Source organism: Chiloscyllium plagiosum, unplaced genomic scaffold, assembly GCF_037043375.1.
Source record: "Chiloscyllium plagiosum isolate Xiang-an unplaced genomic scaffold, Cpla_swu_hap1 HiC_scaffold_6, whole genome shotgun sequence".
In the NCBI taxonomy this organism is placed as follows: Eukaryota; Metazoa; Chordata; class Chondrichthyes; order Orectolobiformes; family Hemiscylliidae; genus Chiloscyllium; species Chiloscyllium plagiosum.
The window spans coordinates 107721588-107735581 of NW_028270144.1; the positions used below are offsets into that span (position 1 = coordinate 107721588).

At 39.4% G+C, this 13994-nt stretch overlaps 1 protein-coding gene across 6 annotated transcripts in view; it reads right to left on the bottom strand.

Annotated features, from left to right (window-relative positions):
• The window catches only part of c2cd3 (C2 domain containing 3 centriole elongation regulator), a 222277-nt gene that overhangs the window by 186880 nt on the left and 21403 nt on the right, over window positions 1-13994 (bottom strand). For 5 of the 6 annotated variants that reach the window (XR_015757475.1, XM_087988324.1, XM_087988325.1 and 2 more), the window contains exon 7: window positions 11825-11965. Coding sequence is in view for 5 of the 6 variants with exons in the window: in XM_087988324.1 (XP_087844450.1) it covers window positions 11825-11965 (141 nt within the window). In the remaining variant the exon portion in view is untranslated. The remainder of the gene's footprint in view (window positions 1-11824; window positions 11966-13994) is intronic. The other variant, XM_087988326.1, reaches the window with a different exon arrangement.

Below are 13994 nucleotides of genomic sequence, written 5' to 3' on the forward strand. Positions count from 1 at the left end.
CATTTTAGTCTAAATATTTAAAGATAAGTTTTAAGGCTATAGATTTTCTCAGCAATACCAGTGAATATCAATGGGAGACTGTCAGATCTTCTCTTATTGGGAAAGGCCATTGTGTGGCACTTGCAGGATGCGAATATTATTTACCGCTTATCAGCTTCAGCCTGGGAGTATCTTCACTTCTTATATTATACTGAAGGGAAGGAGCAACTCAATCTGTTGAGCCCAGGAGCCTAAGATATTCCTGCAACATTGCACTGTGAACAATATGCTTAACCTCCAAAGACCACAACCATCTTCTTTTGTGATTGATATGAATTTAACCAGTCAAGACTTTTCTCCAAGTCCCACTAGCTTTAATTTTACTGGAGGCCGCACCCACTGTTGCTGACAAGAATAGTCATTGTTATTAAACCTCTGGGGTTTAGCTCTTTTGTCCATGTTAGAACCAAGGCTGTAATGAGGTCAAAAGCAGAGAGGCCCAAAGTGAGTAATGATTTAGAGCAGACTATCGCTGAATTGGAAATACCCTACATCAGGTGGACAGTACATGTGAGGAATTTTTCATATTAGTAGAAAGATGCCAAGAATGTAGCCATATGAAAATAAGGAGCAGCTAATTCTGGAACATGGGTAATCAGCCAGGTGTTTACTTGTATATGTTGACCCGATGAGTGAAACTTCATTGGCTCCAGAGCCGATTCTGAAGACTCCCAGAGACACTGCACCTATCTATATACAGTACTATTGTGAGGCAGGAAATGTCCAAAGCTAATGATGGTGAAAGAGTTCACGAGGTTGGCTGTGAGATATGACTTTGTGAGTAAAACTATGCCTATTTCTATAATGTCAGGCTTTGCTCGACTGATCTGTAAATTAATTAATCAAATGTGCCAGAAGTATCCAGATGTCTGCAAGGAGGGCTTCACACAGCTGACCTGAAAAACTTTGTTTCACACCTTTCTACACTAATCTGATGTGCCATCCTTACCCTTACCCAGTTTGGCCTCGAGTGCAACCTGCAGAGAGTGGAGTGTGACACTTTGGTCAATGAGAGTTAGATGAAATAGGGAAGGAAGTTGTTTTTCTGCTGCCTTCTTTGCCTAATGAAATTTTCAGATCAGTGGGGGCAGGAGCAGACCAAAGCCCAAGGGCTCCGAGATTATCAAAAGATTAACTGAAAAGCAGCAGGAATAAGTCAAACTCAGAGAATAAGAGTAGACTAAATTTAAGGCAAATGGAGTATCTTTACGATTAAGTTAAAAATCACAACACCAGGTTGTAGTCCAACATGTCCAACTGGAAGCACCAGCTCTCGGAGCACTGCTCCCCCATCAGGGGGGGACCCGCTGGACCACAACCCAGTGCCACACGTTCCACAACCCTGTACACCCCAGTCCAACGCTGGCATCTCCAAATCTTTATGATTAAGTAATTAGCAAGGTTTGCAAGTAAGACCAAGGTTAGTACAAGATTAAGATATAGCAGATGAGGTCAACAGAATGGAATATGTGACCTACTACATATGGGAAGTCACGGACCCTGCTGTCATTCAAGGTGTGTGCAGGAAGTTTTCTTAACTGCAGAAATCTGGGTCCATGTTTTGGAGCTTAAGCAATGGCTGAAGACACTGTGGAACACACCCGAAATTGAGTGTTAGGTGGATAGCACGTTCAGAGAGGTGGTTACACTGCAATTCCAGGGACTAGAGGAAAGAAGGGAATTGGTGACCACCAAACAGTCAAAGAGAATCCCCAGGCAAGTAGTACAGGAGCCCCTATGGTCCCTCTCACAAATCGGTTTTCCATTTGGAAACCTGATGAGGGCACTGATTCCTCAAGGGAACACAGACAAAGCCAAGTTTCTAGCACCACAAGCATCCTGATTGCAACAGAAGCAGAGGAAAAAGAAAACAGGAGTAATAGTGATAGGGTATTCATTAGTTTGAGGAACTGATAGATGTTTCTGCAGCTAGAGACATGACTTCAGGATCGTGCGTTGCCTCCCTGGTCCCAGGATCAATGATGTCACTGAGTGGCTGCAGGGCATCCTGAAAAGCAGGGTAACAAGACAGAAGTCATAGTACACATTGATACCAATGACATAGATCGAATGAGTGATGAGGTCCTACATCAAGAATTGAGGGAGTTAGGCAGTAGACTAAACAGCATGATCTCAAACAGTTGTGATTTCTGGCTTACACTCAGTGCCACTTGTTAGCAAGTACAGAAATAAGGGAACAGGGCAGATGAATGAGAGGCTCAAGAGTTAGTGCAGAAGAGAACGTTTTAAATTCTTGGACCACTCCAACAGTTTCAGGGGAAGCTAGAACCTGTAAGGAAGGGACGGTCTGCACCTGAACCAAAATGGGACCAACATTCTTGCAGGTTGGTTTGCTAGTGCTGTTGGGAGGAATTTATACAGTACTAATTTGGCAGTGGGAAGGAAAACAGTGTTAGCACAGTAGGGACCAGTGTACTTTAGCAAAGAAACCAAGGCACAGGGAGTCCAGCCATGTTAATTTCTAAGGTGTAAGGTGACACTGGATGACCTCTATTTAATATGAGGAGTATTATAGGTAAAACAGATTAGTTAAAGGCATGAGTTAACACATGGAATTACGAAGTTGCTGCAATCACAGAGACACAGTTGAGGAAAGAGTAAGACAGGCAACTCAACATTTCAACAAAAAATGGGTTTTGAATTGGGAGAAGACAGATTTTATTCAAATAAACAGGAAATTATTCTTTCAGCACCATCTAGTGACAAACTAAAGAACCACAACAGCCAATATTCATAATACACCATGCCAATGGTTGGACTGGGGTGGAGAAAGCTAAAAATCACACAACACCAGGCCATAGTCCAATAGGTCCACTTGGAAGCACTAACTTTTGGAGTGCTGCATGGATGGCTGTATTTGTAGTAGAGGGGTGATTGTGCTTATGGTGTCAATCAAGTGGATCCTTAGTCCTGTATGGTGTCAAGTTTCTTGAATGTTATTGGAGCTGTGCTCATCCAGTCAAGTGGAGCTTATTCTATCACACTCCTGACATGTGCCTTGTGGATGGCGGACACCCTTTGAAGGTCATCTCACCCCTGGGATCTAGCTCTTCAATCCCAGCTTAGACCAAGGCTGTAACATGGTCAAACACTGAGTGACCTTTGCAGAACCCAAACTGGGTGTCAGTGAGCAGGTACTGCTTAAAAACACTGTTGATGGCACATTCCATCAAGTTACTGATGTTCTAGTGTAGACCGATGAGGCGGTAATTGGCCGGTTGGTTTTGTCCTGCCTTTTGTGCATAAGACATGCCTGGATAATTTTCCACTTTGCTGGGTAGGTGCTGGTGTTGCTACTGTATTAGAGCAGCTTGGCTAGGGGCAGAGTAAGTTCTTGAGCACAAATCTTCAATACTGTGAGACTCTGGTAGAACCCAAGCTGAGCATCAATGAAGTTATCACTGAGTGAGTGGTACCTCCCATTGTCTTACTGATGATCAAGATTCAACTGATAGTGTGATAGCTTGCTGGGTTAGTTTGTCTTGCTTATTGGAACAGGACATACCTGGGCACTTTTTCACATTGCTGAGTAGAATTCAGTGTTGAAACTGTCAGATCAGCTTGGCAAGGTATAGTGCTACTTTTGCAGCACTCATCTTCAGTACTAGAATTGCCAGAATGTTGCCAGGTTTGCCTTCAACGATTTCTTGATGTCACGCGGAGTGAATCAAATTTGAATTTATCTGGTATTTTGTAACTTAACCCATCCTCTATTCAAACCAATTTTCTTTGGGAAATTCAAACACCCTACATCTACCAGGACCCCAATATCTGACTTGCTTATTACAATCTTAATTATCTGTAATATATGCAGCAGCACAAATACCCTTCCACAAAAGCACAATGACTCTATCTTACAAAATCACAATACAGTCAAATAGAGTCCTTTTGTAAAGGACTTTTACAAAATCATAATACAGTCAACATCCTTTTACTCCCTCATAATAATGGATTCCAACATTTTTTTGCAATGCAGATTTTAAGTGGAATGGAAACTATTTGCCTGGAAACAGTAAACAAAGATCTGTGAAGTCTGTAATTGTTATTAATATTGGTTAAAATGAACTGAAGAATTAATTTTCTTGGATGAGATGTGGTCCATATGATCTGGCAATCCTGGAAGCAGGACCAGAAAAGAGGTTAAGGTACAGATACATAGAAGAACTACAAGCAGAAGAGGTGGAGGGTGAAAGTTAAAAAAAGAAGTCAAACCATGATAGAATGAGGAGCACATTGAAATATATGCAAGAAGCAAGTAACTCCCAGGAAGAGGTAATTTTCCTCTGTTTGACATCAAAAAAGTCAGGAGCTTTTCTGTAAACTGGCTAAAAAAAATTCTTTAACTTGGAAATGTATATGTGAAATTCTCAGATACATTAAAAAGTGAATACTTTCCCAAAAAGGCCAAACGATAAACCAGGTTTTATCAGTTAGTCTTCTGATAAGGAACTCTAGAAAGTTGCAAAATCAAATCAGAAACAGGAAAAGTTCAGCATGTCTAGCAGCATCCGTGCAGAGAAATCAGAGTTAACGTTTCAGGTCAAGTGATTTTTCCTAATGTTATATACCATTTATTGATAGTTCATAGTTGTTTATTTGTGATTGGAAATTACTTGCAATAACATGAAATTACTTGCAATAACATGACAGATTGTTTGTCAGCACTTCGTTAACTTGATTCCAGTATCCAGGTAAACTGGAGATCTTGCAAACTTTGATTATAAAATTAACCTTTGTGGCAACTCTGAGTGTAGTGAAGCTCAAGAATCACAACACTTTCCCAAGTGGGTCATAACAATTTTCAGAAGAAATGTATAACCAACATCCTTCACCAAATCACAGAACAGAAAAACAAAACCTGTACAGTCATTTCTTTGATCTTTGTGACCCGAGAGAGAGAGGATATGTAGAAGTTTGCCTTGCTAACAATAATCATACTTAGAAGTGAAAACTGTTGACAGTTTTCTGTTGAAGACTTCTGACCTGCCCTGCACAAATAAAAAACAGCATATTATGAAACCGTGTAGCTATGTCATGCAATACATGCTGAAGGGGAATGCTAATGGTTGTTATGGATGTACATTTATTGCACTTATCACTATTAAGATTCAACTCCTAATTCATGTTTGATTTACATAAATTTAAAACATATCTGAATCAAAGTTCCAAAAATGAAATCTTGTTGATAATTCCTTCTTCGGTGCATCATTTGATAAATTAGGTAATTCTGGTTTATTGTTCCCCAATGGGGATCTTAACACTGACCTAAAGTCTCCTATTTCCCATCTCCCAGCTTAATACGCACTGATTCCCAAACATGTTTTTCTGAAACCTTCATGCCTAACTGAGCAATCAGTAATCTGTGTTCCATGCACATTTCACTCTAAAAAACAAGGAGATGCTACATCCATGGTTAAACATATTACTTAGGCTCAGGAACTTGGCCCCATGTTAAGGCAGGTTAGGAAGACCGTGTAATTTTAATTTTCCTATTTTTGATTGTAGACTAAAACGGAGAACTGTTTTAAAACCAATAACTGTGGACGCAATAGCTGCACATTAACTAAAAATGAGTTAATGAAACTCATTTTGTGTGGTGCTTACATTGCTGCTTTGTTTAAGCAATACCGTACGTAATACATTTATAGATAACATGGCACCAAGATAAGATTCAGCCAGTAAGAACAAGAGGTGGTCTGTGTAATTGTGACCAATTATGGATACCAATGGTCAACAGTCTGATGACAACTCTGATTGTTTTCTGGGCAGCTGTACAGTTTGTGACTGTGAATGATCCAGGGGCAGCCTTCAATTGCTGAAAGGGCACGTTGAGTGTGTTTCTCTCTACAGTAAAATGTCTGAAGCCCAAAGAAAGTCAATTGTTTTATCCCACCAGTTGTTGTAAACTGTTGCATTTAACTAAGTGGCTTTGTAAGTCCGTGTATTAATCACAATGCGACTCTATGAAGAAGTGCAATGACCTGGACAAAGTCATGGCAAGCAAAAGAAACATCTAAACAAACCCGGTGAATTGGTGCTATAGAACTGTGCTTCATCATTTCTTTTACTCCACTGATAAACCAATTTTGTTTTGTTTGTCTGTGTATGTTTACATGTGGACATAAGGGTTTTCGAAGATGTTAAGAGTTCTAACTAGTATATTATAAACCATAAACTAAAACAGAAACTAGAAAAATTCATGTCTGGCTGCATCCGTGCAGAGAAATCAGAGTTAATGTTTCAGGTCGAGCATCCTTTCCTAATGTTATATATCATTAATTGATAGTTCATAATTGTTAACTTGATTCCAGTATCCAGGTAAATCAGAGATTTTGCAAACTTTGATTATAAAATTAACCTTTGTGGCAACTCTGGGTGTAAGTGGAGCTCAAGAATCAGAACACTTTCCCAAGTGGGTATTAATTTTCAGAAGAAATGTATAACCAACATCCTTCACCAAATCACAAAACAGAAAAGCAAAATCTGTACAGTCATTTCTTCTATAATGTGATAGCTGCATTCTTGTGTGACCCCACGCTATACAAAAATTGCACAATCAAAATAGCACAAAGTGTTGGCAATGTATTTGTGTTATAGCCAACATACATTTTAAAAGTTCATGTTTTAGAAACAGTGCCTCCTATTTGTCAATCTCATTACAGCCAGTTCACACTGACAAAACACAAGATAAAGCAGAACAACCTGTATTGGTTTTTTCAAGAACCATCCAATCATTCCCACTTCATTCTTTCCATTATCTCCATAAAATTTTCTCTTTCAAATGTATATTCAGTTTGCGACTTTTGAGAAGATTTGTAGCTCAGGTTGAGGTTCAGCTTGTAAGTTTGCTCGATGAGCTGGCAGGCTTGTTTTCAGGCATTGTGTCACCATGCTGGTAACATCATCAGTGAGCCTCTGGTGAAGCACTGGTGTCTGTCCCACTTTTAACAGACAAGGCACATAAATAGAAAGTGGGACAGAACACCAATGTTTAACCAGAGGCTTATTGATGATGTTACCTAGCACGGTAACAAAGCATCTAAAAACAAACCTGCCAGCTCAGCGATATATTCAGTTCCCTTCTGAAGCTTACTATTGAATCTGTATTCAACCTAGTTGTCAGTGATTTCCATATGCTTAACCAATCACCCTAAATCCGGGCTCGCTTGCCATCAACTCTTTAGTCATTGGAGTTACTTATTCCCCTTAAATTCTATATGATTTCAAACATCTCTATCACATCTCCTCTCAGTTTTTTTTGATGAAAAGTGAACGACCCCAGTCTAGTCATCTAACTGAAATTTCTCATTCCTAGAACCATTCTAGTAAATCTCTTCAGTAGCCTCTTCAAAGCCTTCACATCGATTAAAGGATGTGAAGCCCAGATGGGCACCACCGCTCTCCCTCTTTCTTCTCCACTTTTCATACAAGTTCATTTTAACTTTTTCCTTCTTGCACAGAATGCTTCTGCCATCTCTATTTCCTTTAACCCCATTAAAAGTGTATCAGTTTACACTTATTATCTCTTTTCATTCTTTCAAGCAAAATGTACCACTTCAGACTTTCGGCATCAAATTTAATTTGACACACATCCACCAGTCTAAGCCTTCTTGAAGGATATTATTATTTGCTTCAGTATTTCTACACTTCCAAGATGCAGATCATCTGCAAACTGGCAGACTGCTACCTGTGCCCACAATTCCAAGTCAGTGACATACATCAAAATAGCAGTAACCTGTACTAAATCTTAGGGAAACCTGCTGTATACCTCCCTCCAGTTTGGAAAACCACATAAACTTACAAACATGGAGCAGTAATCCATTCTACCCCGGGGCCTACCCAATCATTCAATAAAATCATGGTTAATCTGATTGTAAACTCAAATCCACATTTCTACCTACCTCTGATACCCTTTCACCCACTTGCTTACCAAGAATCTATCCACCTCTATGTAAAAGTTTTCGTAGTATGTTTTTCAGGAAGCATTCCAAACCATATTTCGGAAGAATACAAATGAATGTCCCAGTTCTAATCATTTTCAGGCCTTCTCTCCATCAGAAGATCAGAGTAGGGCTTTTTGCTGACAATCAAACTTACTGTCACCAATGAATACCTGACTATCAACATCCTGGAGCTTAGAATTTACCAGAATTTGAGTAGCCATCTGAACACAATAGTTGCAAGGTCGATCAGAGGTTAGGAATTCTGCAATGTGCAGCTCACCTCCTGATTCCCCAAACTTGTTCACCATCTACAAGGCACAAATCAAGAGGGTGATGCAATACCCTCCTCTTACCTGGAAGAGTGCAGCTCCAGAAAAACTCAAGAAGCTCATCGCCATCCAGGATAAAGCAGCCCATTGCTTGTCACTACATCTATAAAATATTTATTTCCCCCACACACCCAAGATGCTCAGTAGCAGCAGTGTGCATTATCTACAAGATGAACTGCAGAAATTCAACAAAGCTCCCTAGACAGCACCTTCCAAACCCATAATAACTGGAAGGACAAGGACAGCAGATGCATGCGATACATCACCAACTGCTGGATCTTCTCCAAGTCACTCACCATTCTGACTTGGAAATATATTGCTGTTCCTTCAGTGTCACCAGGTCAAACTCCTGGAATTAACTCCTAAAGGGTCTGCGTATAACACATGAGTATAGCTAAGAAAGCAGCTCACCACCATACTCTCAAGGGCAACTAGGAATGAGCAATAAATATAGCACAGTCACTGACACCCACATCGCATAGGTGAATAAAACAAAGCTCATGACCCTCAGAGAAAATAATGCCTCATGTGTTGTAAATAAATTATCCCTATTTTGAAACACTAGTCCTATTCCACCATACTTGTTTTCTATTCCTCAGCCAATTTTGGAACCATGCTGCTACTGCTCCTATTATCTTGTGGGCATAACATTTGCTAATCAGCCTAATATGGGTACTTATTAACTCAGTTGGCTAGATGGTTGGCTTACGATGCAGTGATGCCAATAATGCAAGTTCAATTTCCGCACTAGCTGAGGTTACCATGAAGTACCCTTCTTCTCAACCTCTTCCATGGTGACCCTCACGAGTAAACTATCAGTCATCTCTGTTTCATGAAAGAGAAGCCTCATGGTCTGGTAACACTATGGCGAATTTACCTTTTACTTATCAGCAACTTTTGAAAGTCTATATACACAAATTACACTGCCCTCGTTCACCTCACTATCTCATCAAAATCTCAATTTAGTCAAATATAATTTGCCCAAATTAAGTCCATGTTGACTCACTATCATTAGTCCATGCTTATCAAAGTGGCTAGATTTCTCCTGGATCATAGTTCTACACACCACCAATTTTAAACTGATTGCACGCAACTGCCAAGCTCATAGAATCATAGAATCCCTACAGTGTGCAAACAGGCCATTTGGCACATCGAGTCCACACTAACCTTCCGAAGAGCATCCTAACTAGTCCTATCCCTGCAATCCTGCATTTCCCATGGCCAATCCACCTAATCTATACATCCATGGAAAATTTAAAATGACCAATCCACCTAACCTGCACAACTTTGGACTGTGGGAGGAAACCCACGCAGACATGAGAAAAATGTGCAAATTCAACACAGTCGCTCAAGAGTGTAATCAAACCTGGGTCTCTCGTACTATGCGGCAGCAGTGTTAACTACTGAGCAACCATGGCGCCTTTTTTTTTTGGAAAGCTGATTTCAGATTTTAGTTGGGGACAGTGGCACACTCGATTAGTGAGCTGGAAAACGATACCAATCTCTTGGGAACACCAGTTCACAGAACTCCAACAGTACATAAAGTGGCCATTCAGCCTATTGAGTCTGCACTGACCCTCCAAATAGCATTCTACCCACAGGCCCCCCACCATGTCCCTGTAACCCCGCATTTACATGGCTAATCCACCCAGCCTGCACACTCGTATCCACTAGAGACAATTTAGCATGGCCAATCCATCTATCCTGGATATCTTTGGACTGCTGGAGGAAACTGGAGAACCTGGCGGAAACCCCAGCAGACACGGGGAGAATGTGCAAACTCCGCACAGACACTCAAAGTTGGAATCAAATTCTGAGTATTTTTGTAACATTTGCAATCCTCCAGACTTCTGACAAAGCTGCCTGTTTCTAAGGAGGACTGAAAGATTACGGTCAACACTTCTGAAATTTCAACTCTTATTTCCCTGAGCAACCTATTTAGTTAGTGCCTACGGAATACACCCAGTATTGTTTCTGAACATTTATGAACAAATGAGATCTTCAATCACTCCAAGACATCCTTACTCTCTTGCACCATAATATTGTTTAAATAATACTGTTACCTTGCCTTCACTATGTAGCTCCCTGGCTTTCCTGAACATTTCATATCCAGACATATTTAGCATTCAGTTCTGCTCTTTTTGGAGTCAAATCTGTTATCGCCACAATATAATATTCTCATGGGACAAGCACTATCTGCATAGTCCAATTTGATTCTCTGTTGATTTATCATTTTCTCTGTGCCTGTTCACTCTTAAGCTACAGGGTGACCAACTCCAAAAACATGTTGATGCACTAATAACACCAGCTTGTCAAACCCATAAATCCCAAGGAGTTTGAAATCCTCCAGCCATTGACACTGCCAGCACATGTAGTTGTTCAGGACACAAAAGGTGTCCCACAGTTCCCATATAGAAAATAATGCACATTCCATGGCACTGCAGCTCCCTGTCAGATTATTGTTCATTTCATTATTACGTTAGTTAAGCGATTTAAACATAATGTTTAAAAATATACCCTCAGGCTGACATCACTTTATTGTTTCTTATCTTTAAGTACAATCTGTTTTTTACTTCTCAAAGACATGTTCTCTTCCTAGCACTTCAATGTTTTACTCCACTGGAACTATTACCCCTCCTTTCCTTTCATGAACATCTTGTACCCAGGAATATAAAGCATTTAATTCTACCATTTTATGAGTCAACTTTCAGTTCTTTCTCCCGCAATGTATTTGAACATGGTTAATTATTTGCAGCTTACCAATTTTATTAACAACATTTTGACCATTCACATGCATGTGTGCTCTAAAACTAACTGACATTCCTTGCAGTTCCCATAATCCCACTTAACTCCGGCCCTCACAATTCTCTGTGTATCTTGTTTTTCTTTAATGTTACTAGTAGAGTTAGCCCTGATGGGCTGAAAATCTTGGGCTATCACTGCTCTCAAGCCTGCCATCTGTTCAAGGGGAGAGATCCTGCTTCCTAAAGCTGCCAGCTCACAGCTCTTCAGCACCAGCAATGCCATGAGGACTAAGGTTATGGGAGTGGTTGCCAAATGGAGCACTCTTCTGTGGACACCAGACGTGGGGAAAAGCCCCTCCAATGGCCCACCTCAGGGTCTCAACCAGCTTCTGTGAGAGGGTGGCTACTCCCACCATCACCACCACTGATCAAATTCCATGGCATCTGTAAGGGAACAACCATATCACCATCACTGCTTTCAATTTTACTCTCCAGACCTCCTCCTTACTTGTCCTCACATCTCGCTGAAATAGTTTTAACCCCCAATATCTGCACTAACATTCTAATTCTGATCAATATCAAATACCAAATTGAATCTCCGAGTCTCATCTCCATTTGGGCTCAGTTCTAATCAATAATATGTGGCATACTGAACCGGTCCAATGAATAGATCCATGCTTGCTGATGGAAACGAATGAAAAGGTGAAATACAAAGCAAATTAAAATGAAAAGTACTCCCAGAATTTACCTGCCTAGGAGTAATTTGATGACTGTGGCGTCTGTGTTTGGATGGACTTCTTTTAAGGGGTGCTCAGGGGAAGGCAATAAAAAAGCTTTGGTTATGCAAGTAGCTTCAGATTCCAGCAACTTTCCTGAAGGAGATGCTATTCTGAAAAAAAAGGACGACAAAGGGAAAGAATTGATAAAATTAGTGTTTATTGTAGCAGAAAATACATTACTAATGCATAAAAATGTAATTCCATAAGCTTTTAAACGTAAGATAGAGGGACTAAAAGTTAGAAATTTTTTTTTTAAAATTGTCCATACCAATACTGTGTGCCTTATCGAACAATTCACAAGTAACAAACAATTGACAGATCTATCAATACGCATATTTAGCACATCAACCTGCTATTCTGGGTAGATTCAATCTTAAATAAATTGATAATTTCAGATTGAAACAAAAATCTTACTGACGATTCAAATGACATCATAAATTGCAAAAGTAAAATTGAGCAGCTTGTAACTGACATCTAAACACAAGATAACTTTACTGCTCAGTAAATCACTCCAAGTTTTGGTAAGGGGTTTGACTTCAAGTTCAATTGGTTTTTTAATCTACGCTGGGTATCATGTGAGATATTCAAGATACTTTAATGCAGTTGATGCACAAGGTCACAACTACTCAAGGATTAATAATTATGATGCAATTACAGGTTTTTTTGAGTGATCATCTGCAACTGACCCTGGACAATAAGTCAATAACACATTGCATCTTAGGATTACAGAACTGTTCAATGCTTGGTGAAACTATCTTTCCTTCAAATAATTTGCATCGTGATATTGCTTTCTACTGGCATTTATTCAATATTCATAATTTTATATTCAAAACTCAACTTCAAATTAAAAATAGAATAAAAGTGGTCTCTAAAAATGTTACAAGCAAAAGATTCAAATTTATTGAAATTTAGCATGTTAAATCCCATACACAGCTGGATCAAAGCAAATGATTCATAGTGCAGTGGAATAATTGCTGAATATGCACTGCGGCACCATTCCTCTTCCTGTCTGCCTAGATGTGTAACTGTCTACTGAGGTCTCACATGCTATAAACAAATAATTGAATCTAGCGTAATCAGAATTGGATTTTGTTTTAAAAGACACAATGAGATATCATCTCAATTTTCATCCATCTTTCATTACAGACGAGATTGCACATCAGTTAACATACCTTTCCTTTCATTCTTTGTTTGCACTGTTCTGTAGTATATTCAATTTTAATAGATGTTTAAGGACAGGTCTACTAGCAGTTGCAAAGAGAATATATCAAGTCCAGACCTTGAATGACAACATTAACCTATCTTTTCTATGAAACTAATGGACCTATTGTGCATTTCCAGTATATGGTTAATATTCTTTCTCTAAAGTCCATTTTTTAAAATCTCTATTGTTTAAATTCAGAAATACAGTTAAAATTGACATAGATTTTCTAACAAAACAATGCTATGTTGACACTGCTCTCTTTGCACCAACAGTATCACAATTTTAAGTAAGGGCAGTCAAAATTTAAAAATCCATAAACTGCTACTCAAACTGTGGTGCTCCCGCACTAATTTTGTAAAAAATCTCATTGCCTGCCTCAACGTTGAAACAGTTTGAATGCTATAAAGCTTTGCATTCATCTGTTATAAATAAACAAAGACTTGTCCATTTTAGTCAAAGTATCCTTATTTATGATGTAAAAAGTGTTACATCCTTACAGTCAACCTCTCTGGCCCTGAAATAAACTATTATAAATGATGTAGGAGAAAGTGAGGACTGCAGATGCTGGAGATCAGAGCCGAAAATGTGTTGCTGGAAAAGCGCAGCAGGTCAGGCAGCATCCAAGGAGCAAGAGAATCCTGCTGAAGAAGGGCTCATGCCCGAAACATCGATTCTCCTGCTCCTTGGATGCTGTCTGACCTGCTGCGCTTTTCCAGCAACACATTTTCGACTATTAATTATGATGAACCCATTCCGTCAGGCTTTAATAAAACATTTTTTAAAGAAGTTCCTTTTTCTCTCTCTGTTTTTCCAGCTTTTCTAATCCAGTTTTTTTCTTTCACTGGTGGCACCATATGGGGTGACACTGTAAATTTTTCACTGCACTCCTGTACTTCTGTACTTGAGTACAGGTGATACTAAAGGATAATCTATTC